The sequence below is a fragment of the Nelumbo nucifera genome, chromosome 4 (genome assembly GCF_055504915.1).
Source record: "Nelumbo nucifera cultivar China Antique chromosome 4, China Antique-T2T, whole genome shotgun sequence".
Classification (NCBI taxonomy): Eukaryota; Viridiplantae; Streptophyta; class Magnoliopsida; order Proteales; family Nelumbonaceae; genus Nelumbo; species Nelumbo nucifera.
Window position 1 is genome coordinate 5,664,577 of NC_142652.1, and position 27,037 is coordinate 5,691,613.

The 27,037-nt window shown below is 37.6% G+C and overlaps 4 protein-coding genes across 4 annotated transcripts; 1 reads left to right on the forward strand and 3 right to left on the reverse strand.

The window, feature by feature from the left end:
- The first annotated feature begins 4,458 nt into the window (after nucleotides 1-4,458).
- Nucleotides 4,459-5,395, forward strand: LOC148791984 (uncharacterized). Its single transcript, XM_088903045.1, has 2 exons — nucleotides 4,459-5,217; nucleotides 5,375-5,395. Exons 1-2 carry the CDS (start codon nucleotides 4,459-4,461, stop codon nucleotides 5,393-5,395), a joined length of 780 nt encoding a protein of 259 aa, XP_088759171.1.
- A 1,558-nt stretch (nucleotides 5,396-6,953) lies between these two features.
- LOC104591693 (Cupredoxin superfamily protein) lies at nucleotides 6,954-8,317 on the reverse strand. The gene is made up of 2 exons (XM_010250660.3): nucleotides 8,030-8,317; nucleotides 6,954-7,486 (listed from the first exon to the last, which is right to left on the reverse strand). The coding sequence occupies exons 1-2, from the start codon at nucleotides 8,193-8,195 to the stop codon at nucleotides 7,146-7,148; spliced, it is 507 nt and encodes a 168-aa protein (XP_010248962.1). The 5' UTR covers nucleotides 8,196-8,317; the 3' UTR covers nucleotides 6,954-7,145.
- Nucleotides 8,318-9,640: 1,323 nt separating this feature from the next.
- MPL1 (Myzus persicae-induced lipase 1) lies at nucleotides 9,641-13,530 on the reverse strand. Its single transcript, XM_010250659.3, has 9 exons — nucleotides 13,223-13,530; nucleotides 13,029-13,139; nucleotides 11,683-11,823; nucleotides 11,463-11,573; nucleotides 11,178-11,321; nucleotides 10,829-10,869; nucleotides 10,659-10,738; nucleotides 10,466-10,561; nucleotides 9,641-10,360 (listed from the first exon to the last, which is right to left on the reverse strand). Exons 1-9 carry the CDS (start codon nucleotides 13,418-13,420, stop codon nucleotides 10,041-10,043), a joined length of 1,242 nt encoding a protein of 413 aa, XP_010248961.1. The 5' UTR covers nucleotides 13,421-13,530; the 3' UTR covers nucleotides 9,641-10,040.
- A 6,323-nt stretch (nucleotides 13,531-19,853) lies between these two features.
- Nucleotides 19,854-23,915, reverse strand: LOC104591691 (uncharacterized protein At3g27210). Its single transcript, XM_010250658.3, has 3 exons — nucleotides 23,450-23,915; nucleotides 21,160-21,240; nucleotides 19,854-20,732 (listed from the first exon to the last, which is right to left on the reverse strand). The coding sequence occupies exons 1-3, from the start codon at nucleotides 23,649-23,651 to the stop codon at nucleotides 20,272-20,274; spliced, it is 744 nt and encodes a 247-aa protein (XP_010248960.1). The 5' UTR covers nucleotides 23,652-23,915; the 3' UTR covers nucleotides 19,854-20,271.
- Between the last annotated feature and the right edge of the window lie 3,122 nt (nucleotides 23,916-27,037).

A 27,037-nucleotide genomic window follows, 5' to 3' on the forward strand; every position in this document is an offset into this window, starting at 1 on the left:
ATCTATCATAACTAGATTTTAAATAGTTAAAATAACGAAATTATGTAATAAATTTTAAAAATTTCTTCAAAGTAGAAAATTAGTTATAACATAATAGTGAAATTAATAATAATTTATTATTTTTACATAATATTGTAAATAATTAATTTCACTTATATCAATTAATAATTTGAGAAAATAACATTCAAAAAATTTAATATTTATTAATAATAATTTTAAACTCTTAATCTGTATTTATTATATATATATATATATACTAAAATTAATATTTATTGTCTTTTGTGATAAATGCATTTTCAATGATTATGTATAAATTCATTTTATTTTGTTATTTAACAGAAAATTTTCAATAATTATTGGAGATTAAATTACTATTATTGAAATTTTTAAATTTAATTTATTATACTTATTGTATTTATTGTATTTTTGTTATAAGTTATTGATTCATATTTATTATAGATTAAACTATTATTTGAGATTATACTATTTATTGACTAAGCTAATATATTTTTAGTACTTATTGTATTTTTTGTAATTTTTGTAATTATTATACTTTTCATTATCAATATGTTTTCAATAATTGTGTATTTTTGCTATAAATTTTTAATAATTATTGGAGATTAAACTATTGTTATTTATTAGAAATAAAACTATTAATTTAGCTAAATTTATGATTGTTCATGAGTTGGTTCGGTTCAGTCGTAGGCTATTTGGCCAACCAAATTGACCTGGTCAGGTTAGGGAGTTGGCTAGCTGAAACCAACTAACCTTTTGTGAAAACTGGCTCACTCAAGTTGTATCGGTTTGGGTCGATTTTTTGGTTTGGTTAGTCTATTCAAAAGATTTAAACTTAAAATTTTAATTTAATATTAAAAATTACAGTGCAATTATTAAAAATTAAATTTAAAATATAAAATATTAATATATATCTATGGTTAGGTCGTTCGATTTCGGTCGGTTTATAAAAGGCCAAAGTGAAACTGATCCAACTTGGTCAAATTGGTAAATTTTTTAACCAAAAGCCAACCTAAAATACTAGAAAACCGACCAACTCGGATCGAGTTAATCGGGTTGGTCGATTTCATCAGTTTGATAAATAAGCCTAACTGAAATTAATCATTGTTATTTTTGTGTTATAAAAAATTTATTAAAAGTAGTATATAAAATATGAATATTTATTAATTATTTAAAAAGTTGAAAATATAAAACAATTGTATAGTCCTATGTGTTTCTATTAGGGTCATTTATTAGAACACACTTTTAGGGATGGCAATTTTCCCCATCCCCGACGGGACCCGACTTCCCCAACCCGATGGGGCCGGGGATGGGGATTGTTTTGGCAGGGCGGGGGTGGGGACAGGGATTAATAGGAATCCTTGGTCGAGGTCAGGGTCGGGGTCGGGGATGGGGATTGAGATCCTCGCCCCACCCCAACCCCAATATATATATATATATATATATTAAATGTTATTTATATTAAATTTACTATTATATTATTTATCTTATATATATATATATATCAAAACATATTTAAAAACATTATTTATAATTTAAATTTTTTATTTATTTTAAATAAAATTATTTAAAAAATACTATTATTTGAAAAACATTTTGGGAATTCGGGTCCCCACGGGGAACCCTTCCCCGTCAAGGATCAGGGATGGGGTTAATTTCAGAATTGAGATCGGGGACAGGGAATATGATCCCTGCCCTGTTGTCATTCCTACATACCTTATAGTGTTACATATTTACTTATACATACCATATAGTTTTCATTTTACTAAAACATCTCATATATTTTATAACTTATTTACTTAATCAACATTTCATTAAGAAGTGTTTGTTTTGCCATTAGGCCCATATTTTTTAAATGAACTTTAGGGTCAACACTCTCAGTTTCTACTGTCATCTAATGGAAGATTGATTAAATACATTGCAAATAATAAGTGGTGCTTTAGTAAAATGCTAACTATACAGTAGATTTTAGTAAATTCATAAAACTATAAGGGGTATTTTATTATATGACTCTTTATATTATTTAGTTTTCTCTTAATAAATCCCGTGCATCGCATGGGTCCCCGCTAGTTTGTTAATATAATCCTGTTTTGCCAAAAGAAATAAGAGGCTAAAGCGCATGGATTCTTGTTTTCCTAATGGATCTGACGAATTTGGAAGATGTTTTTAATATACATTGGGATGTAATTGTGAGATTAATGTGAGTAGAGGTGTAAAGTGGGTCGTGTCAGGCTGGTACGACACGACCTTTGGGAGGTTTGCACAAAGTGTGGGCCGTGCCATGCTGGCCCGCGGGCCGTCACGAGCTGTGCCGCTTTCCCTGGTGAAAAATTTGGGGGTCAGCCCGGCACGACCCACGGCCTAGGCCTATGCAGGCTTGTGCTGTGCCACGGGTTGGGCTGGCCCGTGGGCCAAGCCTTGGGCTAAGTCGGGCCGTGCATCGGGTCAAAGCTATTTATATTATTTAAAAAAATTGACAAAAAACTTAAAATTTTAATTTTATATGAATTTTGTGTATATAATTGCTTATATACAATAAATAAATAAATTAGTATAATGAAATTAAAAAATTATTTATTTTATTAATATATTATATACTATATATTTATTGTATAATTATAATTTATATATAATATTATATATATATATATATGGGTCGTGCCGCAGGCCATGCTGGGTAGGGTTGCGGGTGGACCGTGTCAGCCCGACCCGTGGACCTAAAACCCCAGGCCCAGCACGGCTTGCATGATCATGTCGGGTTGTGCCAGGCTAGCCCAAGTTCATGCCGGGCCGCGAGTGGCACGACCCGATTTACACCTCTAAGTGTGAGAAACAACGGACCCACAACCTTTTAATTTATTACGTTTGGTGAAAAAATCCAGAGTCTGAGAGCCCATGTATATAGTTATTGTATTGACTGAGTAGGAAAGGCAACGGGGCGGGGCACCCCCTCCCTGTACCCGCCCCGTCCCTGGTGGCGGGGTGGGGCATCTATCCCCCATCGGGGATGGGGAATCCTTGAATTTTCCCCGCTCAAAGACAATTATTTAAAAATTATCTATTTTATGGACAATTTATACATAAGATATTGGAATTTGGGGGTATTTTATAATTGAATTATAATACTTTACGGTAATTCAAAAATAAAATTATGGGATCCTAGGATTTTAAAAATTTAGGAAAAAATTAAAGATATTTTAAATATCAATATTAAACCTAAAAATATTTTACTAATTTACCTTCGGATTCGAGGTGGATTTGAGGAATTATATACAAAATCCGTCTCCACCCATACGGGAGAAAATTATTTTTCCCCTCCCCGCCCCGTCCTTATTTAGGGTCGGGAAAAACCCACCCGGTTCGGGGCAGGGCGGGGCCCCGGTTTTACGGGGGGTAATTGCCATCGCTATGACTGATTCACTTTGGAGAAACTACCGCTGAAAAGTCAAAATTTCTGTTCATATATTTTCAAATTTTCCGTTTTGTACTAAACATGGCTTACGGCTTTAATTCTTGATTTCTTAGGTCATGTAATGTTAAAAGCCGCTGTGTAGATCTTCCAAATGCGCACCAATGTCAGACTGTTCCTCTTTGAAATTTAAATAACGTATCAAGTGCTTCAAAGCAGCTGACCAACTTAGCTGAATCTTCAATTCAGGCCATTCAGCCCTCCCAAATGGGTCCTAAAAAGACAGGTGGATAAGCAATTCAATTTGGCTGATTCTGTTTAATGGGCAAAATAACATATGCGCATTAAAGCACACTTTTAAGATAGTCCCATACAATAGTCACTATAACCAATCAAACCAACAATAGTTACAATACGTGATGATGTCCGGCAACCAGTCTGTATCCTACCTTCGGTAGTTAGCGATTAGCTAGCTGCTTTTCTCTGTTTCCCAGCCTTGCTATTTTTTGGGTCTTTTGGTTTATAATCTGCAAGATGACAGAGGTGAGACGATGATGTTTGATGACTCCGGCAATCAATCTGTATTCTGGTCAACAGCAACCAGCTGTATTATTATGTGTTCGGTGATTAAAGATCATCATCGAGTTTTTTTCCTGTTATTATGGATCATCATTCAAATTGCTCGGTGTTTCAAGTTATCAGTACTTAGAGGCACCTCAAAAGGCTGATTAAAGCAAACAAGCCGGAGATAATCTTCATCTCTGAAACTAGGCTCAATACAGAGAGAAGCCATAAGCTAGCTAAATATTTGAAATATAATAATTCTGCCCATGTCGAAGCAACAGGTCGATCTGGTGGCCTCTTATGTTGTTGGGACTCGCATATAAACATTCAGGTTTTGATGACCACAAATCCTATTATCAAACTGAGCGTTCTCGATCGATCTTCCTGCACATCAAAATTGGAAGATAGTTTTTCTATATGGTCGTCCACACAGAGAACACAGAAGATCTATATGGGAATCTGTACAAAACATGCATGATCTTCGAGAAGGCCCATGGCTGTCAATTGGTGACATGAATGCCCTTGTTTCTCTTCATGATTACAAATCTGGCCGGATTGGTAGAATAGCACCACAGTTATCCCAAGCCGTGCAGAATACAATCGATTCATTTGCTCTTATAGACCTTGGGTTTATTGGTCCACCATATACATGGACAAATGGACAATCTGGCTCATGTATGACTGCTGAAAGACTGGACAAGGCTTTGGCTACGCAATCATGGTTGCAGATCTTCCCAGACTCAAAAATCTTCCATCTCCAGTTTAACCACTCCGACCATTGCCCTCTACTTCTCAACACTCGACCTTTTAAAGAAAACATCAAACCTCACTTTCATTTCTTGCCCATTTGGGCAGATCATGAAGACTACAAGGAAATTGTGGAATCAACCTGGGGGAAGCAGATCCCTGGTTCAAAAGCACGCCAAGTCACCGTTAAACTCAAGGAATGGAACAAGAAAGTCTTTGGAAGGGTGGAGGAAAGGCTTCAATGGCTGCAACAAAACATACATGATTTGCAATCTAATCTGAGAACTCAGCGCGACAAGGAAAACCTGCGAATCCTATACAAGCAATATGATCATTGGCTAGAGAAGGAAGAGCATCTTTGGCGAGTCAAGTCTAGAGAATTATGGTTAAAAGCAGGGGATCACAACACTATATTTTTTTCATCAAATGGTGAAGTACAAAAGGAGAAAGACAAGACATTGAGTGGATCCAAGGAAGGAATGGTGAGTGGCTAACCAATTGCAACGATATAGCATCAGTTTTTGAAGAAGCAATCAAGCAAGTGGGTAATATAGATGAATCAAGTCAATTTCATTAACTTGGCATTTTGGATTTTCCAAACTTACTTACACTCAATGTCACTTTTATTCCTAAGTGCAGGAATCCAGAAAGGCCATCTGACTATAGGCCAATAAGTCTCTGCAACATTATCTATAAAATCATCACCAAATGGATGGTAAATCGAATGAAGCCATTACTTCATGAACAAATTCCGCCAAATCAAGCTAGGTTCCTTAGAGACAGACAAATATCAGATCATGTCTTGCTCACTCAAGAAATTCTCCATCATGTCAAGAGACAAAGAACAAAGAAGGGATGGGTTGTAATCAAGTTAGACATGTCCAAAGCCTTTGACAGAATGGGTCGGCTTTTCTTGATTGAAGTTATGAAGAAAATAAATTTCCCACTTCATTGGTGTAATCTCGTACAGGACTGTATATCTATTCCATCATTTGCGATCGAGTTACAAGGAACCTTATCAAGACATTTTCAACTGAAGCGAGGCCTCAGACAAGGAGATCCTATTTCACCATATCTCTTCATTTTAGGTATGCAAGTTCTAACTCTCCTAATGCAAGAAGCAGAAAGCAAAGGACTCATCGTTCCTATGCACGGGCTATATGGTGTCATGCTCAACTTGGCATCAATCCGGATCACCATGGAGAAGTTTCTTTACATAAGATTCTCAATAATTGGCTCTTGTCCACCAAACGGGAGTTAACAAACCCAGATCAAGTTGTGTTCTTATCCAAAATTAGTATCTTGCTGAAACTAATATGGGATGAAAGGAACCTTAGAAGGCACCAAGGTGGGGGCATCTTCACCAGAGGATTTATTCCAACAAATGCCATCTTTCCTTCTTGAGATAGGAGACTCCAAGGGACCAAGAAACATGTAGTGAGAATTGGTTCCCATAGATTCCGAGCATATCAAAATTTGTACTGATGGTTCTTTTAATCCATTCTCAAATCGTGCAAGTGCAGCTTTTGTCATAGCCACTCACGATAATCACTTACTATTTGCATTAGGAAACGTCATTGCAGCTCAAGGAAGCCAAGATGCTGAATTCAAGGTAGTTGTTAAGGGACTGAAAAAAGCACATCAAGAAGAATATAAACGCATATCTCTCTTCTCTGATGAAGCACAGGTTATACAGGCCATTCAAGAAAGAAACAACATTGGCAATTGGATAACTCAAATGCATATTGAAATTATAATGCTCAATATCACAAAATTTGAGGACTTTCAAGCAAAACATATCCCTAGAGATCAGAATACTCTAGCTCATCTTTTTGCTTACTACTCTAGTAAGTTTGATGTAAATATAATATACGACTTTTCTGGGTTTCATGTACTTTCAAATTATCAATAAATTTTATTTTATTTAAGAAAAAAAAACCCAATTATAACTGGGACACAGAAATAAGAACCAAACCCGTTATAATTAATTTGGCTTTATTGGGTATATCGGACTCAAAACAAAGATCATTCATTCATAAAAATAAGCTTAAATATATATATATATATATATTTGTTAACCTACATAGCTCGAATTTTCTAATGAACAAGATGTTTTTATTATTAAAAAAGAGCTTAATATTTCGGCCGAAATTTTGAAGCAAAAAAAGGCCTGTGCAAAATACTCTCAAAAAGGGTGGTTGGTATGAACTTTCATATCTCTTGGAAAATTGGCAAGTATAAACATACTTGCCCTTTTTATAATTTACCTAAATTCAATCCCCGGACAGGTACAGACGTACAGTGCATGAATGAAATTAATTAAAGCCTCAAGATTACACCTTACTAAAAATTAAACTCATCCATCAAACCCAAGATTATTTCCAAATCAAACAACGAAACATAATCTCAATTAAACTAGATAATTAAGCAAAACAAGGACCATTGACATGACTACTCCAATAGGAGGAGATTGGAAAGTTGAGGCCGGTGATGTGGATGTGGTAGATGAAGTTGCAGAAGAGTCTGAGGGAGACGATCCATTGTCTGCAACCGTCTTGATCTTGACCTTCATCCCTTGGTCACAGTGGCCTGGCGTTCCACAAGCGAAGTACCTAGTGCCAGGCTTGCTCAACTTGACCACACTGTTTCCACCGTCCATGGAATCCACAGCACTACTTGTGTCGCAACTCTTGTATGCGTTTTCGTCAGCAAGCTCAACCACTGTGTGCAATCCTGCTGTGTACTTGAACACTGCGCAAATATATATGAACACGTTTTAAGATGATGGATTTTTAATTTTTATGGATATTGCACCTATTTGTCCTAACCTAAAATTTCAGAAACAAGACTAGAAGCCGACTGGCTCGTCGTGTATTGAAATCCCAGGTCAGCTTTCATTACCGCCAGGCCTAAAGAAGCTCAGTGTTGCAACAATACAACCAACCTTCAGTGATTCATATGAAGACCAGACAGAGTCTGTTTCATGGAGTACTCAAACCGAACCTGGGATCCAAAACCTTATCAAGTGAATCAGAATTCATTATCAGGTGAAGCTCATAGTGAACTCAACTTCGTGGGAATAGGGGTTTGGAATTGAGTTTATATCGAAACCCCATTCTCATTCCCGATGGAATGACATTTCCCCATCTGAGAGAATGATCTCTCACCAATTCCAACTGGTTCTAATTCAAATTCCGATTCTTATTTAAAAAATAAATCATTCTGATTCTGATTCCGATTCCGATTCCAATTCTAGAAAAGAAGCAAATGGGTGCAAGATAGAAACTTAATTACCAAGTTGGTCGCCGACTTTGAATGTGCGTCCTGAAGTCCAAGCGCTGAAATCGGTAGATTCACCCCAACCTTGGCTCCCTCCCACAACATGTTGGGTGGTAAGGGCTCCATTTGCGGCCAGAACCACGAACGACACCAACACCATGAGTCTATAAACACACGCCATTATATTGGAAAAATGCTTGCTCCTCTCTCCTCCCAGACTATTGGTTCTTTTGTATAAATAAAGGAGGGAATGCAGAGACGAGAATTCAAGAAATGCCCAATGGCCTTGGTTATGACTTGAGCTAGGCTGATATTTTTATACTAGTAAGGTTTCATTTACCGACAAGATTCATGTTTCTAGAAATTCGCCAGATTGCCCTTTTCAAGATCAGGCCTAGAGCTTATAGAGAAAGCTTTGGGCTAGCATGGGAGACACGGTAAGCAGGACTCAGGAGTCAGGAGGACAAGAAATACAAAGGATTTATCCATTTTGGGTAATGTGATGGGGGCAACAAATTAAGACTACTGCACTAGGCAATGGTGGTATATCAGTCATTTTACAACCACAAACAGGCCCCTTGAGTATAACTTCCCAACCGTTTTGGATTGTTCTTTAAGTTAGCGATAAATAATCAGACAATTTATTTAGACAAAAATTTAGAAGTCTTTTTTGTATAGCTTGGCTTCGAAACTAAGCAACAAATTAAATGGCACGCTTTATAGTTGTATAGTACTACTGTGCCACCAACGCTCTACTGCGGGCCCTACCGTGATTATTTTATCCCACCAAACGATCATAGACATATTTTGATATGGATATCATAACTAATTACATATGATATACAATTGTATTATTTTTGAAAAGTAATGAAGCATTATATTACTGACATTTACTCAAGAAATGGTTTAATAACACCCATCCGATCAAGCTATTTGAACGCACAATACATCTTTTTCTCTTCCAAATAACGTGGTAATGGTTTTTTTGTTGAAGAAAGATCTATAGAATCAACTAATTACATGGGACAGGTATAGGGGGATCTATCATCAGATGGTGCTTCTCTTTTATGAACACAGGACAGGGACGAACCAGAGACTGGTGCTTGTAAATTGTGATACAAAATACAACCATAAGAGTTTTGTATTGCTATTAGTCCATTAAATAAAAGGGACAGAAGATAAACAAGAGTCCTTGCGCTTTGCTCTTACTTTGCCTTGGGAAGGTTCTGTTCAAGAGTCCTCATCAAGTGGGAGCAATTTGGGCTGGGCACGAGTAGGCGAACTCGGGCATACATATTGGGTTGGGCCGGATATGGACCCAAGGTCCATGTCTTAGGGTTGGGCCTAGCTGATCAAAAACCCCGGCCAACCTGCCCAAGTTACACCTCTGTAGACAACTCAAAATAGTGTGAAGTTATCTGGAAAGTAGCTAGCACTGAAACATCATCAATCTGGCCCCATTTGGTTAGTGGAAATGCGTTATTCCAATTCCAATTGCTTGATTGAGTGGAATTATAACCCCATTTGAGGGAATGGTCATTCCCTCCCCTTTCATTTGGGAATAAAATTTCGTTTTTTGTTGATTCCAATTCTCATTCCCGTTCTTATTTGAATCAAACACAATTATGGTAATAGATCATTCCGATTTCAATTACAATTCTGAGTTTCTGACTGCAAACCAAACGGACCATACATGTATATCAAGAAGCTTAGATCTTATACAAACAGCTACAATATAACCAATTTCAATTGTAAGGGTAAGATGCTTCTTGTCTCGGTACAAAATTACAGTAACCCACGCTGTAACATGTCATCGTATGTGTAGGTGTAGCCCAACCCAATCCCCTTGGTCTTGGGTGGCGCTTGCATTAGTGCTCTTCTTCATCGTCCCGTTGTTGTAAATTATAATTAATACAATTAATTATATGTACTACGTATGTAGAGTGTGTATATATCGACTATCAACTATCAACTATCAAGCATTGGTTGGTTCCTCTATTGGAATGGGTCATCTCACAGTGACTGATCACTGACGTCTGAAGAAGGCGATGATAGCGTTGTAGACGATTTCCCTGGCAGAAACTCCGAGGATAAAATCCGCATGAGCAAAGTCTCTGATAAATTGAACGGTGAGCTTGTCGCCGTCATGGAACTTAAGACTGTCGAGTAAAAGCCCAACGTCTCGAACGTCTGAGAGCGCATCCTGGCCTCCGTAGCTGACGAACAGAGGAATGTTACGCGGGATGTTGGAGAGGTTATAGATGGGTGGCCTTCCCTGCCCGTAATACTCCATGTTCAAATCTCGATTCCCGTAATCATATTTCGACAAGATGCCGTCCCGGACCGCTGCAATTAATTACGTTACGTATGTATAATCAATCAATCATTCTCTTCCCCTAAATACATATATTGCCACAGAAGTAGTTAATTGGATTGGGAGTTGGGACTCACTCTGAGACAGATGCACCAAATTTTTGGTTGAGGTTGACTGAGGCTCATTCTTCAGAAAAAGATCAAGGGTGGAAGAGTTAAGGCAGCAGTTCTGGCCTTGGAACACACAATTAAGTTAATAATAATAAGCTTAATTAGGTTGAGCACTAGCAGAATGACGGCTTTGACGAAGTAGGAGGCAGATTATTAGTACCAGTGAAGGACGTCAACAAGTCGTAGCAGTCGACCCCTGGGTTTGCACAAAGAACATTGAGGAAGTTTGCCACAGGCTGCCTGTTTAATTAACAATACTTTAATTAGGGAAACAAATCCACTTCCAAAGTTCCAAGTTTAAAGGCCATATATATGATGAATTTGTCTTACCCCTTTGGGTTGAACTCTGAAAAACCGATTAGGGTCGTTATCTGCGACAAGCAAATGATATCAAATTAGCAACTAAGCTCGAACAAGCAAATGATATCCACTTAGAGATCTAACTACTTTGAATTGCTGGGGACTGGGGTGGTATTTGAGACTTGAGATGGTAAAACAATGCATGTTCAAGCAGCAGGTAAAAGTAATGGAAATGGGCAGATGAGTAAGAAGTTAGTTAGTAGTATAGCTAAAGTTAAACACATCGACATGATCATGGAATGGAATTAGAAGATTTGTATAGTTTAATTAATTATTCCGACCCCCATATATAGTAATAGTATTAGTACCCATACCATACCTCTCCTACGAATGCTCTGGCAGCAAGTAGGCCCAGGGCGGTGGTCATATGACTCAAATAGGCTACTGGGCTTAGCAAGGCAGCTGATCTCAACTTGTCCACTAACTTCCCTTGGGAGACGGACGCCAACGCAATTAAGGTCCCCTGTCAAGATTGAAAAACCACCACTTGAATCCAGAATCCTTCAGCCACTGAAAATAATTAGAGCTTGGGATTTGGGAAACACATTGATTTTGGCATATTTTGCTAGCTAGTAACTCACAACGAGAGGGGTAAGGTGTTCACCATGGAGTGGCCCACGTAATGGAGCTTCTGCCCTGTTTGATGGTATATGAAGTCAAATATAGCCGGGAGATCATATGATACCAATTCGTCCCATGACCAAAACCAATAAGCCTGCAAAATAAATAAAGAGAGTTGTTTGTATCATTATATGTATGTATGTATGTATAATTTACATGCAACAGAATTGAAACAAGTGATACTGCTAAAAAGGAAAAAGAACCTGTGAAGCTGGATCAAGAGTAGTGTGGCCACGGCTATATCTAGTCCCTCTGGTGTTGGCAATCCACACATCAAACCCACTGTCTGCTAAGATGAACGCCAGCGATTGATCGGGTGAATTCATAACCCACGTCATTCCGTCCTGAAGCCGTAATTAAATTTGTAACTTGTAAATAAATAAGCTCAGCAAGAACAGACTCATTATCAAACAGACACCCACACATACAAAATTCATATAAATATGGACGATATACGTAACTTCCTACTCCTCTACAGTAGCTATTTGGCCCAGCTGACATTCAGTCTGCACACTTGACCGAATCCTATGGCTTATTACTCAGCCAACAGACAGGAAAGTTCACGGATTTACATGTTTGGATTCGTCGTGGGAAGACACGACAAAGGAGATATCTTGATCTGGCCCATGGGCTTAAGGCTATAAAAAACTCGGCAAGCATCCTCCCCCAATTGTCAAATGTCAAGCCCTTTGGCCTTTTTTGCCTTGGAGAACTAACCAAGACGAAAACAATGCTCATCTGCAATTTCATTTTTCAGTTGTGTGGTGAAGATACAAGAAGGTATGAAGAAATGCAAAATTTCAGAACCACTGATATTAGAGCGATTGGCGATCAATGTTGGGGTTGGGGGCATCGAGGTTGTCTTCATAGCTACTGGAGTCTGGAGTTAACCAGCCACAGCCAGGCCCCAGGTAGCGACAAACAAACAAAGCGTCCTTCCATGTGTAAAGACTAAAGAGGGACCCACCACTGAAGGGTGAAATTCAAGAATTGCCAAATCGAGAAGTTTATTTAACGGTTAATCCAGTTTGTTTTTAAATTAAAAAGACCATTATCTCTCTGTTATATATTACTCTCCTTCCTCTGTGAAGGGTTTTTAGGCTTTTGCCTTAAAAAGTTACCGACTCCGGCCACTCATTACCGGCGAAGAAGCAAGGAAGGGAAATGCGTAACACTACTAGTTTCTTCTATTAATTGTAGTAAAGCAGAAAGCTACAACCTAGCTAAGGGTGGAGCCGGGGTTCTTCCATTGGGTGGTGCTTTCAAATATCAAAACTTTTCCCTTGGATCCACCCCTGGATCCGGCAGCAAAATAATATCAGTATCACTAGCGGATCCTTTCTATCCTGTGTTCGTGCCGGAGTGATTTCATCAGGGCATACAGATCAGGAGAATTCTTTCACCTTAATTTTGACCGCACAAGAATTGCTTCTTTACGGGTGTAGCAAAAACAGAGGAACAAGTCTTCATCACCCAGAAAGAAAGAAAGCTAATGTATGTGAATGAGAGACAGAGTTGCAGCATTATGAAGATGCAAACGCACACTTACCACCAAAACACCATGTTGAAGTAAGACAGGTTGCTTAGTTCTCCCACCACCTCCGGAACGGCCCTCTGGGATTCTTTGTATGCCAAGAACGTATCCATCTTCCGTGGTAACCTGAAAAATCAAACCACTTATCAGGTGGAAGACATTGCAGGTTGGGGGGGCTGAACTGATCATCAATTCTATGTATCTCTTACCTCAAATTCTCGACACTTGTACCCATGTACGATCACGGAAGACGCACACAATCCGAACCTTGGATAAGGATCCCATGCTCCACCTGCTAATCCAAAGGTATCGTGCCGCGAACCATATGCTCGATTAGGCTGCTCCACCAGAAGAATCGAGAAGGAAAAGCTGAGGAGAGCCAATGACAGGAACCCACAGAGAGCCATTTGTGTTTTTCTCCGGTTTGAAGACCAGCAAGTAGAAAGTAGAAACCCTCCTTAGCTTTAAAAGAGAAGACAAGGTAGATAAATAACAGTGGAAAAACTAAACAAAAAGGAAGAGCCATTCTGTGTATTTTGCATAGGCCAATTGACTGGAATCTCGAGATTGAAAGGGAAGAGTTTTTTCACGTTCCGCTCAGCAGTAAGGAATGCTGTATTCTGTGGGACCCAACGGTTGTCGTTATATGACCGGAAAGGCTATGATACGATGGACGTAGGCCACAGTTTTGATGTGGATATCATACTTTGATGGGAGAATTTGATTGAGGATTTCTTAAACTGAGAATCACCATACCACCCGACACTTTTTATCATGTTCTCAATGCACGGTGGATGTGTCTATGAGGCGCCTATTTGCGAAGAACAGATGTCGTGGGGTAGGTTGAAGTCTTGAAGATGGTTGGGAACTTGGTGGGATCAAAATTTACGGAGAAGAGTTTTACTTTACTCTTTCCACTAAGCAGGAACCAGTCAGTTAGCACTGCTTCCAAGTTCGGAGCGCTCCAAGTGATAGACATATGGAATCAGGCCGGCACGCCCCTGATCGTCGAGTGTTGAGATCTGATAACGTGACTGTCCTTGCACGCCCCAAAAGCCACTTTATTAATATTAAAAAAAGCTATACATGATTATGATTTATGGGTCTAACGGTTTGTCTATTGTGTTGAACTGTTGATTCATTGATTTGCTATCTCTATATGTAACTGTATATGCATAGAATACGACAGTACGCCAATACGGTTAGTGGTTTTTTATTTGTTTGTTTCTATACAAGTGATTATTATAAATTATATTTTTGTTAAAGAAATCGATATTAAAATGCAATTCTTTTTAATAGCATATATTAAAATTACAATTTCGAATATATATTGTTATGTATATTATTCATATAATCATTACAAATTTAGACATTTAATATATTATATATAATCAGTTCGGGTTTGAGTCAGTTCGGAACAGTAAAAACCGGTTTTGAGTCAATTATAATTGGGACGACAATTACGGAACTGGAACCGACCCAATAAGACAGCAGATGGAACTATAACTGATACATAATTGGTTTGGTTGGTTCGGGTAGACCTGACGCATTGACAGCCTTATTAATAATTGTCTTTGGCATTTTTCCATTCTCATGCATCACATTAATCAAGTTTGAAAATTGTTGAAATTCTTGTAGCGAAGTATTTTTGAGTGCATGATTATTGGGAGCCACTCAGGTTGATGAATTTTGGAACATGACGCCTACATACCTATATCTTGTATGCACCAAACTTGGCCGAAAATAGGGGTGTTTACGAGTCGGGTTGGGTTGATTTATTGGGATTTTCCCAATCGACCCGACTTGGTCGGGTTACCTGAGGTGGAAATCGAAACCGACCCATTGATAGGCCAAACCGACCTGATCGGTTTGAGTCGGGTTGGGTCGGTTTGGGTCGATTTCGGTTTTGCTCCTGTACAAAAGGACACCTAATTGAATTCTAATTGTAATTGCCTAATGGGTCGCCTATTTGGTGTAAAAGATTATAGAAAATTAAAAACTATGATAGATTGCCTATTTTAATTGTAGTTGCCTAATGAACCTTCTAGTTCTAGTAGAAGATTAGTTATAGTTAAGTAGGAAAGTACTCAAACTAGAAACTACCGAACTAGTAGAAGACTAGTTCGGTTTGGGTCGGGTTGGTTTCGGTTTTCACACAAAAAAATTGAAACTGACCTGATATATCGGTTTATATATTTGCCCAACCTAAAATCGACCGGTATTGATGAAAACCCAGTCGACTCGGGTTGGATCGGTCCGAATTGATCGGTTTGATTGGGTTGGACATTCTTATGAACAGCCCTACTCGAAAATAGGCGAAGTTCTGCTCAAGGACAATGTCTTGAACATATCTCAATTGATAAGTCTAATTTTTCTTTCTTTTTTTTTTCCCTTTTGCTTTTCTAACCTTCCTTGACATTAGTGGTTTTCTATTCTATATTTTCAAATAAATTTGATTTATTTCTTACATCTAGATGATTACATTTCACAAGTATCTTTTAGAGTAGCTAAGAGGGAACATGTAATCATAAAATTTTGAAGGTACTGATTACTCGCATTAGATCTCTTTTGATGACCACTACTCTTTTTTATTTATCCAAGAGACAATTTCGATGCAAATATCAAGAATTACACTTCAACCAATAGGACGCTATAAACACGAGAGATCAAAATAGCATAATACGTGGTCTTTGGAAGAACACTCTCTCAAAGACTATTGATCTAACCTACTAATTAGGGGTGGCAAATGGGTGGATTCAATACTAATATACCCGTATTGACCCACCAATCCATCATGATCCATCATCAATCATTGTTAAATGATTATAAGTCACCCTAACTCACCCATATTGATCCATTTATATTGATTCTTAACCACCCTCACTCATACTAATTCATCTATCCTCATCTATAAATATAAAAATGGGTCATGAGAGTTCGTATACTCGAAATAATAATTTTTTAAAGAATAATCTCTCTCAAGACTACCACATGATAAAAACTAGTTAACTCAAACCATACACAAAAAAATACAAAAAATATAGATAAATATAGAAAATAATAAAAAAATGCAAAAATACCAAACAAATTGCAAAAAAAAAACAAAAAATACAAAAAAATTGCAAAAGGCTTTTGAAACGGTATAAACAAAAACTTGCACTAACCGAGGCTGAACCCGACCAAAACCCTGTGAATTATGATGAATACCTCTTAATATAAATGAATTGGCACGATATCATTGAGCTGAGCATCCTCTCTTCACCGGCCATGAGAAGATTCGGAATACATAACCAGTAAGCCAAGGAGCTTCAATCATCTGGTTTATCAATTGCATTTTCCATTTTTAGTATCTTTTTAAAGCATTATAGGTGGTTAAAAGTTTCAGTATTTAAGAGTTCAATTATGATATACCTTTGAAGAAAAAAAAATACCTAAAGTACGGTACCAAAAAAGCTGGTTACCACTAACCTTGGATTTCAGATTGGTTAAAGTTTGTCAGACATTTCTTTCTGGTACGATAGAAATTGCCATATTTTAATAGTCCTACTATGGCAAAGCACTGCACTGTAAAGCCTACCTTATATGGCATCGGGGTGATGTCACAGGTAGATAGATAATCTCTATCTTCTCCTTTCATTCAGCCACTTCTCTCTTCCTTTACGTGACACCAATCAACCATTTTCTAATCCCACCAAAAACATCTTGCCCCAGTCCCCCACCCATTTCCTCTATGATTCTTTGGGCATATCTTTTATGAAAAAAGGTGCAGAAAAGGTAAGTGCGATTTGCGGTATTGGGTCCAGGCCCATGCCCAATAAGAGGCCAATAAAAAAGTTTTCAATGATCAATTTATTTATTTTTAATCCAACCAGAAATTTCTCTTCGTTTTTGTGGAATTAAGGCATTGAATAATAAATATCATAACAGAGGGTGTTCTAGTTACCAGCCAAAGAGAAAATACAAAATGCTATGAACACATTTTTTTTTCTTATCCTCGCATGCCTTACAAATCTTTTTTCACCATACACCCTCCAAATGCAAATGTATGGTGAAAGATGATTAATAAAACTTGCAATAAACTAGAAAGCAAGCACAATTTCGATGCTTGGAGGTTTCTGCTTTGTATTTTCTTGGGCCTATGATTAGAGCTCCATCTTCTATTTAAGGGTAGTGAAAGACAGCAATACCCCTGTAACATCAACATTTTATTGTATTTGACCATGAGCGCCTTCATAACATTGTTACTTTTAATTAGGGCTGCCACTTGGGTGGGCTCAACCCTAGCCCAGCTTGACCAACCTGATCTTTTTCTGGGCTTAATTCCATTTTTGGGCTTTAGGCTGGGTCCGGGCGTGAAAGCTTTGACCTATCAAAATCATGGGCCAAACTTGGGTTACAAAGTCAGGCTTAACCTCAGGTCAGGCCTGGGTTTGGGTACTTAGGTTTCACAGTTAAAGCTGGGCCTAGAGACATTGGCTTCAGTCAGTGCAAATTCCATTGTATTCGAATAGCCTTCACAGTTTGCATTGGGAATATTTTCGTACTTCTATGCTTTATTTCATGGGGAGATATTCCCAATGTAAGATTATAAAGACTGTTCGAATGAGGCTTGCATTGACTGAATCCGGTTTCGGGCCTAGATTGGCTCTAAGCCCGGTCAAATAAATCCACCGTCCACCGAAGCTGCAGCAGGCCTACTTTTTACGCTGTATTAGGTTTGAAAGAAAAAGGTAGGACCTTTCTTTCAAACCAAACGCAGCCTTAGTAATAAATGGAATATCCTGTTTATTGAAAACAGTAGTGCATCTAATACTTTTAAATGCCTAAAGCCTAACTAAAACAATGTTTGTTTAATAAGAAAAAGGAGGGCATTTTGAGTGAGCTGCAGTTGAGTTGAGGATTAACTCGCACTTACGGGATTGCCATGAAAGTAGAGCACCTAATACTTTTCGAGACAAAAAAAAAAAAAAAGAAAAGACAAAACAGAATAGGTGTTTACAGTTGAAAATGACAAAACAGCTTTTAGGCAAACTTTAATGGCAATGTGTTGGGGACCTCTCCCTTGCCGTGGATATATACTGTGCGTCTCTGAGCTGATTTGCCATTTTGAGTTTTACAAAAAGAAAAAGAAAAAAAAAGGCAATGTTTAATTCACATCCATCCGGTAATTAAGGCTGTAATCAGGTAAGGTTCAGATTTATATTGGCTTTGACTATGATACTAGAAAAATTATGATTAATCAACCGGTTTCAGAAAAATAGTAACCAATCATGCGGTTTTTTTTTTTTTTTTATAAAAAAAATGCATGGGGTTTAATCGGTCAAATCTCTTTCCATATAATGTATTTCCGGTATTATGGATATTTTTCCTATGTATGATAAAATGCAAATTTTATAAAATTAATTTAGATTCGAATCTTAATCTAGGGTTATATCTAAATATAATCCTATTATTAAACAGGTTAATTTTAAAACCCAAATCTGATCAACTTACGTGTTAGCCAAAAAGAAATGATTAATTTATGTAAATGAATTGTTTGAATAAAAAAAAAAAAGGGGGGGGGGGTCTCAGACTTTGTGGTGTGAATCAGGTAAGCAGTAAATACCTGTCCTTACAAAAAAGTTAAAATACCCGAGTCTATTCTTCAAAAGATTTAAAGCAATTTAGCTGTCAGAATATATATTGAGTGTGATTACAATGATGTGCCTAGTAGAACTTAAATCCTACTGTGATATTCTGTGTAAAACTTTAATCTAGGTCCGTATTTTTATGTGTTTGTTTTTAGTCTAAGTTTTATATTGAAAATCAATATAAACTTTATGCATAATTGAATTTTACATCGATTATTATACTTTAAAAAGTTTCAACAATTCACTCATTTTAAATCCATCAGTGTTCAACTCCGTCGATCTATTTTTATATCGATGACAATTTACACCGAAAACAAACACAACTTAAGGCTCAAAATTTTAATTTTTACGGTAACAATTCAATGAATGCACCATCATCGAGTATATGTTGCGTGTGTATCAATCCTTGGCTTCGAAGTATTCGAACAACAAAACTTTCCTAACCTTTTGTTTTTTCAAATTCAACCCGATAAATGATAACACATGGGAGATAAGCAGCACAGCATGCTCATTGGTTTAGGTTGTTCATGTAACATGGGCCTTCCGGTACCGTAGAAAACTAGAAATTGCCTACTGTGAATAACGGCGACAAACAAAAGAGACCACAACGTTTAGCTTGTAAATGTAGTCAGTTTAGAGATTGACCATCAGTATCAGTGCTTTGAGAACACGTTTGCCTCTTCCATTCCAAGGCATCGTATGTTCAACAAGCATTTCGACTATACATCTTCTCCTTCAGTGTTGTCCATGCTCGGGCTCCCTTCTTTCCAGTGGTCGGTCGTTTCTGTCTGTCCATAAGAAGAGATGAAATTCCTTCATTTGAGCTTATTGCTTGTACTGTGTGCAGAATATACATTTTATAGAGTTCTACATTATTTACAGAGCATTTTGAGCTGGAGAAACTTCACCAATAGCTAGAATTTTCTATTTTTGGGGGTAATTCTCAAGCAAGAACTGTTGGATGGATCAATGGTCAGAGTGTCACAGTGAGGATGTTCAAACAACCTATACAAATCAGGAGAGCAGAAGTCCTTCAAAACTATGTATTTCTTATGTTTCTTAAAACGAACCTGACCTTCCATCAGAGTAAATCTCAACCCACTTACCCTCAAGTTGCACCAGCAGCAAGCTCGCATATTTACATTCCATACCTATTCTATGCCTTCATATGGATATACTACTCAGAAATGGCAGATCTAGAACAGCAATGGAAGAGAAAGCACACATGTATCTCTTTTATACATAAATAGTTGCCTTTCATAATTCATACATCCATCTTTCTCCATTACAAGGGCATTCGAGTTTGTTTACAGCGGAAGTACCTCTAACTTGAAAAGGATAATACAGCTTTGCTTAAAAAAGTAACTAAACTAAGACTGTAACACTTTCGATGGAGGTAATCACAAAAGCATCCTCTCTTTTCTTTTTATACATGCCGTTGGATCTGAAAATTTTCACTAGGACTTGGGAGAGAATATCAATAATATGGCACCTCTATTATGAAAATCTATGGAGAGGAAAAATATTGGAATTTGTAAGTTGGGAGATCCCAGACCCTGGCTTTTTTTTGTCCATTTACACAAATCTAGAAGTGAATCCTATCACTGAGAATGGGAAATCAGTTTCTGTTATCCTCCACCACTTCGGCCAGGGCTCAGTTTCTTCTTTCTCTCATTAAAGCCAAGATTCGGGACTATACTTGGAAGGCAACACTGTGCAGCCCTGGATGGTTTCTCTTTCTCATGCTTGGAGTCTCTATCAGGAGTTGTCTCACTACTACAGATGGAGCTTGCTCCAGATGCATATGGGACTCCATCAGTAGATCTTGATGGGAGGTCAAGGTTTGATGGTTTAGGTTCTGGCTTTCCATTGGTCATAATCTGGTTGCCTGCAACACTTTGATCACCAAGGAACACATCTCCATCAAAGCTCTCTCGGAAAAGTTCAGCTAATTTCTTTTTCTTATCAGTTGGGGATGGTTCACATTTGAAGTTGGCAGCCCCATCCACAAAAGGAAATTTATTAAGTCGAGGGGTTCCTATGAAGCTGCTCTGATGAACTGGAGTACTGCCACGAGATGGAGTAAACTCTGCATAGAAGACAGACCTAATATCAGGGCAACATGTAACACCCAAAATTTTTAATAGAATGTTAAAACATAAAGAAATTTATCACAACGGTTGTAAAGCTTTAGCTTCATGCAAGAGAGCAGTGCCATATATTTGGTCAACTTGTAAAAAAAACAATATTTGCAAATTGCAACTGACCAAGAAATGAGCTTTTCTCAGTGGAAAGCCAAAACCATAAGAGTGGGTGCTTTCTTGGCTATTGTCCATTTGAGGGCAGGCCAGCCAACTAGATGGCCTGAAATGATTCTAGGAAGAGCACGTGTACAACATACAACATGTAACATAAAGCCATCTAATGTTGCTGATAGCACAATAAGGTACAACATGATTTCTTGTGAGAAAGCAAAACATGGAGACTTCATATTATACTAGTTGATGTGATCTTACCACCATTGACACTGAAGAAATCATCTTCGCAATCTGATTCTAACCAAGGTTGGGAGTCAAAAAAAGTTTCCTCTTTACTACCTACAAAGAAAAGAAGATTATTTAAGATATGAATATGTCTTCAATTTAGTTCTCCTTTTTTTGCAAAATAACTAAGACTTATAACATGATATCATTTGCAAATAATTATCCAAACTTGCAGTTAAAACCCCGACTTGGTATAGATTTTGCCATATTATGATAACTAAAAATGGTGATTAAGACATGCAGACAGAACCACAGAAATAGCAGGTCATACAGCTTAGTCACGAATCAGGCATTAACCGCCCACGTTTTGGAGATATCCTGCATCACACATTGTGCCATCAAACGGTTTCGTTCTTTGTACAGTAAAAATCATCTATTAAGTGGTAAAGGAATTTATCCAAATGGCTCATTTTTTCCAATACCCTAGTATAGAGCACAATAGCAGTCAATATGAGACCACAGGTTTATTTTGTTCCATATCTGGAAAAGGCACCAATACACATTGTGCAGAATAACAGAGAGATTTGGGGAAGCACTGAGAATATTTTTTGCAAACCTGACCACAGAATAAATTCTGCCCTATTTTTATTGGACATTCCCATTGTGTTTTGCAACAATCTTTCCCAGCTTTTGAGTGGCCCCTTCATTTTCCAGTTGTGAAATTATTGCAGGGCATTACATACATTTACTACATTGAGGGTCCGTTTGGTTCACAGCCAGAATCGGAATCCAATTCTGATTCCAGTCTAAACCAAACAGGTGAGGGGAATAGACCATTACTCGGGGTCCGTTTGGTTTGTGAGAATAGGGGTCTGGAATCGGAACCGGAATTGTAATGATCCATTCTGTTTCCAACTGTTTGGTTGGGTGGAATCGGAATCCCATTCTCATTCCTGGTGGAATGGCATTCCCCCATTTGAGGAAATGGCCATTCCCTCCCCATGCACATGCTACCTGGTTGATAACTACATCATAGTAGAGGAAATGCTGATTACAGGAGGATATCTGAATAAAGCCCAGGACTTTAGCGACAAAATAATCTTTATTTCCAAAGCTTGACCCAGCCAAATTGATGAAAATAACCCTTTATAATGAACACTGGCCATTCTAGCTCACTTGGCCTACTTATTGAAATTCACCTACTTCCTTTTAATTTTTGCTTTTGCAAAAGCTGTCAAGCAGGATTTTTTTTTTTTTGTGTGTGCGTGTGTGGGTGGGGGGGCTGTAACTGATCTAGAAACAAATTGCACAGCACAATCTAGATAGCATCATGTAATGACAAGCAAGGTGAGAAAGAGAGAGAGAAGAAAGAGGCATATTATTCAGAATTCAGATTTATATGCGAAGCGGGATATACAAATTATACAATATACAATCCATACAGGATATGCTTGAAAAGCAGCTAGTCTCATGATCTTGGCATATTAAATTTATTGCATCTAAAATCCACAAGGATGGAAGAATTCAAAGAATTAATCAGTTATAACACAATAAATGACAGAACACACTATAAATAATTAATCAGTTATAACACAATAAATGACAGAACACACTATAACTGATTAATTCAAGAATTAATTAGTTGTAACACTGAGTTTTCTTTTGTCTAGCATATAATCCAACGGCAGGCTACGAATCCTGGATTCATTTCAAAGAAAATCAGCCCTGAGGGTAAATTTTCAAATCATAAGCTACTGTCTCTTAACATCTACGGTTGCAATTTAATCCACCTAGGATCCTTACTATAGGCGGTAATGGATGAAACTGCACAGCCTTGTGAATAAATAGATTCAACCCACAAGACAAACAGTACAGTTTTAGTCGAACTCTGCAGTAATGCAAAATCCAGATCAGTATAAAATAGTAATAAAACTGATTACGTAAATCAAAGTAAATGCGAAATCCGTTTTTTTCACTAAAAAAGAAATCCCATCTCAGAATTTGGAGAAAGAAATAGCCAAGAAACAAAGAAGAGAAAATACACGGGTTCAACTTGCCAACTGCAAAAGAAAGAAAAAGAACAAAACTCATCTCTAAAGCAAATCCTAGATGAGAAATTGACTGAGAAGTAAACTATAACCAAAGAAAGGGACTATTCATATCTAATTTGCACTTATCACCAGACATGGCAAACAGAAAACAAGAATCAACATCTGATTTTTTTTTTCAGGCAAAAAATCCAGAAAATTAACTCTTACAGTTAAACCAATCAAGAGAAGAAGAAGAATGCATATGCATCGGAACAAATAAAAAAGGATCATACCAAAGTCCCGAATAGTAGTCACAGAGGGCGGCTGAGGCAAGAACTGAGACTTGAAGCCGAATTCAGAGATCGGGTGTTCACCATTTACGGGTTTTTCCTCATTGGAGGAGGGAATCAATACCTTATCGGTCTTAGAACCGATCGATAAACGGTACTTTATGGCTGAATCCGGGTTCTTATGGATGGAAACACAAGAACCCATTTCTAAGAGAATGCTCCTTTTTTTTTCTCACTCAGCTTCAAAACATCTCCATATTATTATCTTCATGAACTTGAAGAGAAAGAGAGAGAAAGAGAGTCAGAAGCAGGGAGAAGTGGTAGTAAATTTGGAGTAGAAGAACAGAAGAGAAGAGGGTATTTTTGGCTTTATGCAGAAGGAAGGAGTCGAAAATAAGAAAATCTGAAGAGGGAGATTGGACTTGAAAGTGAAGCCATAACCCACAAGAGTGGCCGAGTGGGTCCTTGAAAAATAAAACAAAGCAAAAAAAAGGAAGATGGAAGGAAAAAAAACGAAAAATCAAAAAGAAAAAACTAGGGCTCTTTTATTGATTTTTTTTCCCGACTGAGAAACAGAACAGGAAAAGCTGCCTTTTGGGAGTTCCGGTTCTTTGCTTGACCTGTTGTGCTTTGGCGGTTTCTCTGGCGCTCTAAACACGTTCATTTTCCTGCAAATCCAGAGAAAATTTGGAATATTTATTAACACTTCACTTATTTTACCTATTTTAACCCGATCCAATATCCATCAACCAAACCCGTTATGTGTAACCTGAACTAACTTAAAATTTGTTTCGGTTCCGGGTTTTTTATTCACGACCCACGACCCAAGTCGTGGAGGCAGGCAGCCCAACCGATCGACTTGGGAATATCAGCTCACCGGAACCCTGGCCGTTTGGAGTTAGGTCCGTGACGTTTGAATTTTCTGTAATAATAGTCTCAACCATTGAATCAAGGGGCCATTTCCTTCTCACACACATTCAAACAAAAACTATGGGTGCGGCGTGCGGGTGCCTAGAGGAGCAGTCAGACCTCCCAAAACTCGGAATGAGTCAATGCAGATTAGAGGTCAATAAAAAATGCCATGGTTTGTATGGTTGTTTGGTTAATAGTTTGTTTGCATAAATGCATTAACGATGCGTATTGTGTGTCATTGGGCCACGTATAATCTGATAAATATGGAGGAGCATTGACTAATTAATTAATGACTGACCCAACCTCCATGGCTTCTGTTGAAGGTGGTGACTAAACCAACTTTCTGTTTTTGTCTCTTGGATGGAACATGAAAGCATAAGACATAAAGACAACATTGGTTGATTGATTCGGATACCCAGTATTTTTATTTTATTTTTATGTGTGTTTTTATTATTGCATTATATTTTTTTTTTGGTAGGTTATCAAAATCAATAAAGGGAGATTGAACGGTTAGGATCATTGAATCGGTGTGATATTGTGGTCCTAGGGGTAAGGTTTGCGCTTGGGCGGCAAGCATTATTCTTATTGTCTCATTCTCATCTCAATCTCATAGTCAAGCAACTCAGTTCACACTTCACGCATGTAAAACCTTATTAACCCATCAAGTTAATAAAGCGAAAATGATTGATGATCTAGTAGGATAGAAATGGATGGATATTTTCCAGACTTCACTCCAGAAGTCCAGAGTTTGCTATCTTGCTCTCCCTTTATATATATATATATATATATATATATATATATATATTTCTATCTCGTTTTTTCTCAAATTTTCCCTATGTGAAAGTGCTTCTCCTTGTTATATGGATTTGTTTTTTTTTTTCTTCTTTTCTGGGTGAATGCTGTTATCTTAATATGGAATTTGTGCTTATTTATGACTTGTTAAATCAAAAGTGATCACGATAGAGACCCTTATCGTTATCATTAGGCTAGAAAACCTTTACAAATCTTATATAAATTTCTTTACCTTTCCCTTCCTTTTCCTTCAAACCAAACATAGCTTTAGGAAATGGCATCGAGCCCGTTGTGATTACAATACATTATTCGTCATGTGATCTGGATATGGATCAATAGCAAGTTCATTAATTCGGAGCAGCTAAAGTATAATGGGCAACCGATTTTAGACTTGGCTGGATCTGAGTTCAGCTTGTTTAGATATCTTGAATATGATTAACTCAATTTGTTATTCATTAGCTAAGACATTGAACTGTGCAAAGCTTGGCTCGTGATGGTCTGGACGAGAAGCCAAGGTAATAGATTCTTTTTTTCTTCAGTTTCGAAGAATTTATGAATGACAAAACATAAGTTTAATAAATCAAATGCATGCATATAAGGAATATGTTTTTTTCAAATATAAAAATTATTAAAATCAAAACACTTCATATTTCCCCATGTTTTATTAAAATCCGTATTATCAATCAGTTTGCATTTCATACATGTTAGGGGGATTAAAATATCCATAAGCTTGATACTCTCAAGTGGATGTTAGTGCATATGAATGACCAATATCATTAATTTTTTATTTTTTTTTTCTTTTTAACTTGTAGATACTAAGGCTATGTTTGGTTTGAAGGAAAAGGTAGGAAAAGGAAAGGAAACATATTAAGGTCTAAAAGTTCCTGCATTTTATTTTTTTTCCTAAAAAAAAAACTTTGTATTGAATACACACTAATGTAAGTGTATCATATCAATATTTTTATACTGCATATTACTTGGTATTGATTTCTACTTTTGAAGAGTGAGTGGTTTGTTGTTTTCTTTTTAAAAAACTTAGGTTTCGTTTGGTTTGCAGGAATAGGGGTATGGAATTATATTATTCCGTTTCCAATTGTTTGGTTTGGCAGAATCAAAATCATATTTCCATTTTTTCTGAAATGACATTCCCCCATTTGAGGGAATGACCATCATGGTTTCAGAATTTGACTGGACCAGACGGTTGGACAAGAAAAACTGGTAACCGGTCAGCCCCTAGGTCCGATAATACTATAAATTGGAAATTCCTTAAAAATGTTGAAAAGTCAGAAAATCGATGATCCGGGCAGTCAAACTGTTAAGTCATTCACCCCGGGTAATGGTTCATGGGTTATATTTTTTATTTTCACTGATTTAAATAAAATAGAAAAAACAAAAAATAAAATGACTTTCATATCCCCGCCCCAAATCTTACTAATGGTCAAGGTTAGAACGACCCCCATTTTCGTTCTAACCCTCCTCCTCTCAGCCTTCACACCCAACCGACCACTTACGACGACCACGACTTACAGCAACACATAACGACTGACGACGATTTACAGCGACCAGCAACAACGATGAGCTTCATCTACAGTGACTAGCGTTGATTTTACAGTAGGTCCAACCGTCCAGTAGTAACAGGTCCAGCGATCGACTTGCAGCAGCGGCAGGTGATTTTGCAGCATTGGGCAGGGGTTTCTAGTGGCAGTAACAGTTGTAGGCTTGCAGCAACACTTGTAGCAGCAATCACCTACGACCAAGCCTGAGCCCACCGTCACATCACCGTTACTGGTGAATCCACCGTCACACCACCATTACCGGCAAGCCCACCGTCACACACTCACACCACCATCAGGCCAGTCCACCGACGGAGAGCCCGATTTTTCTGTA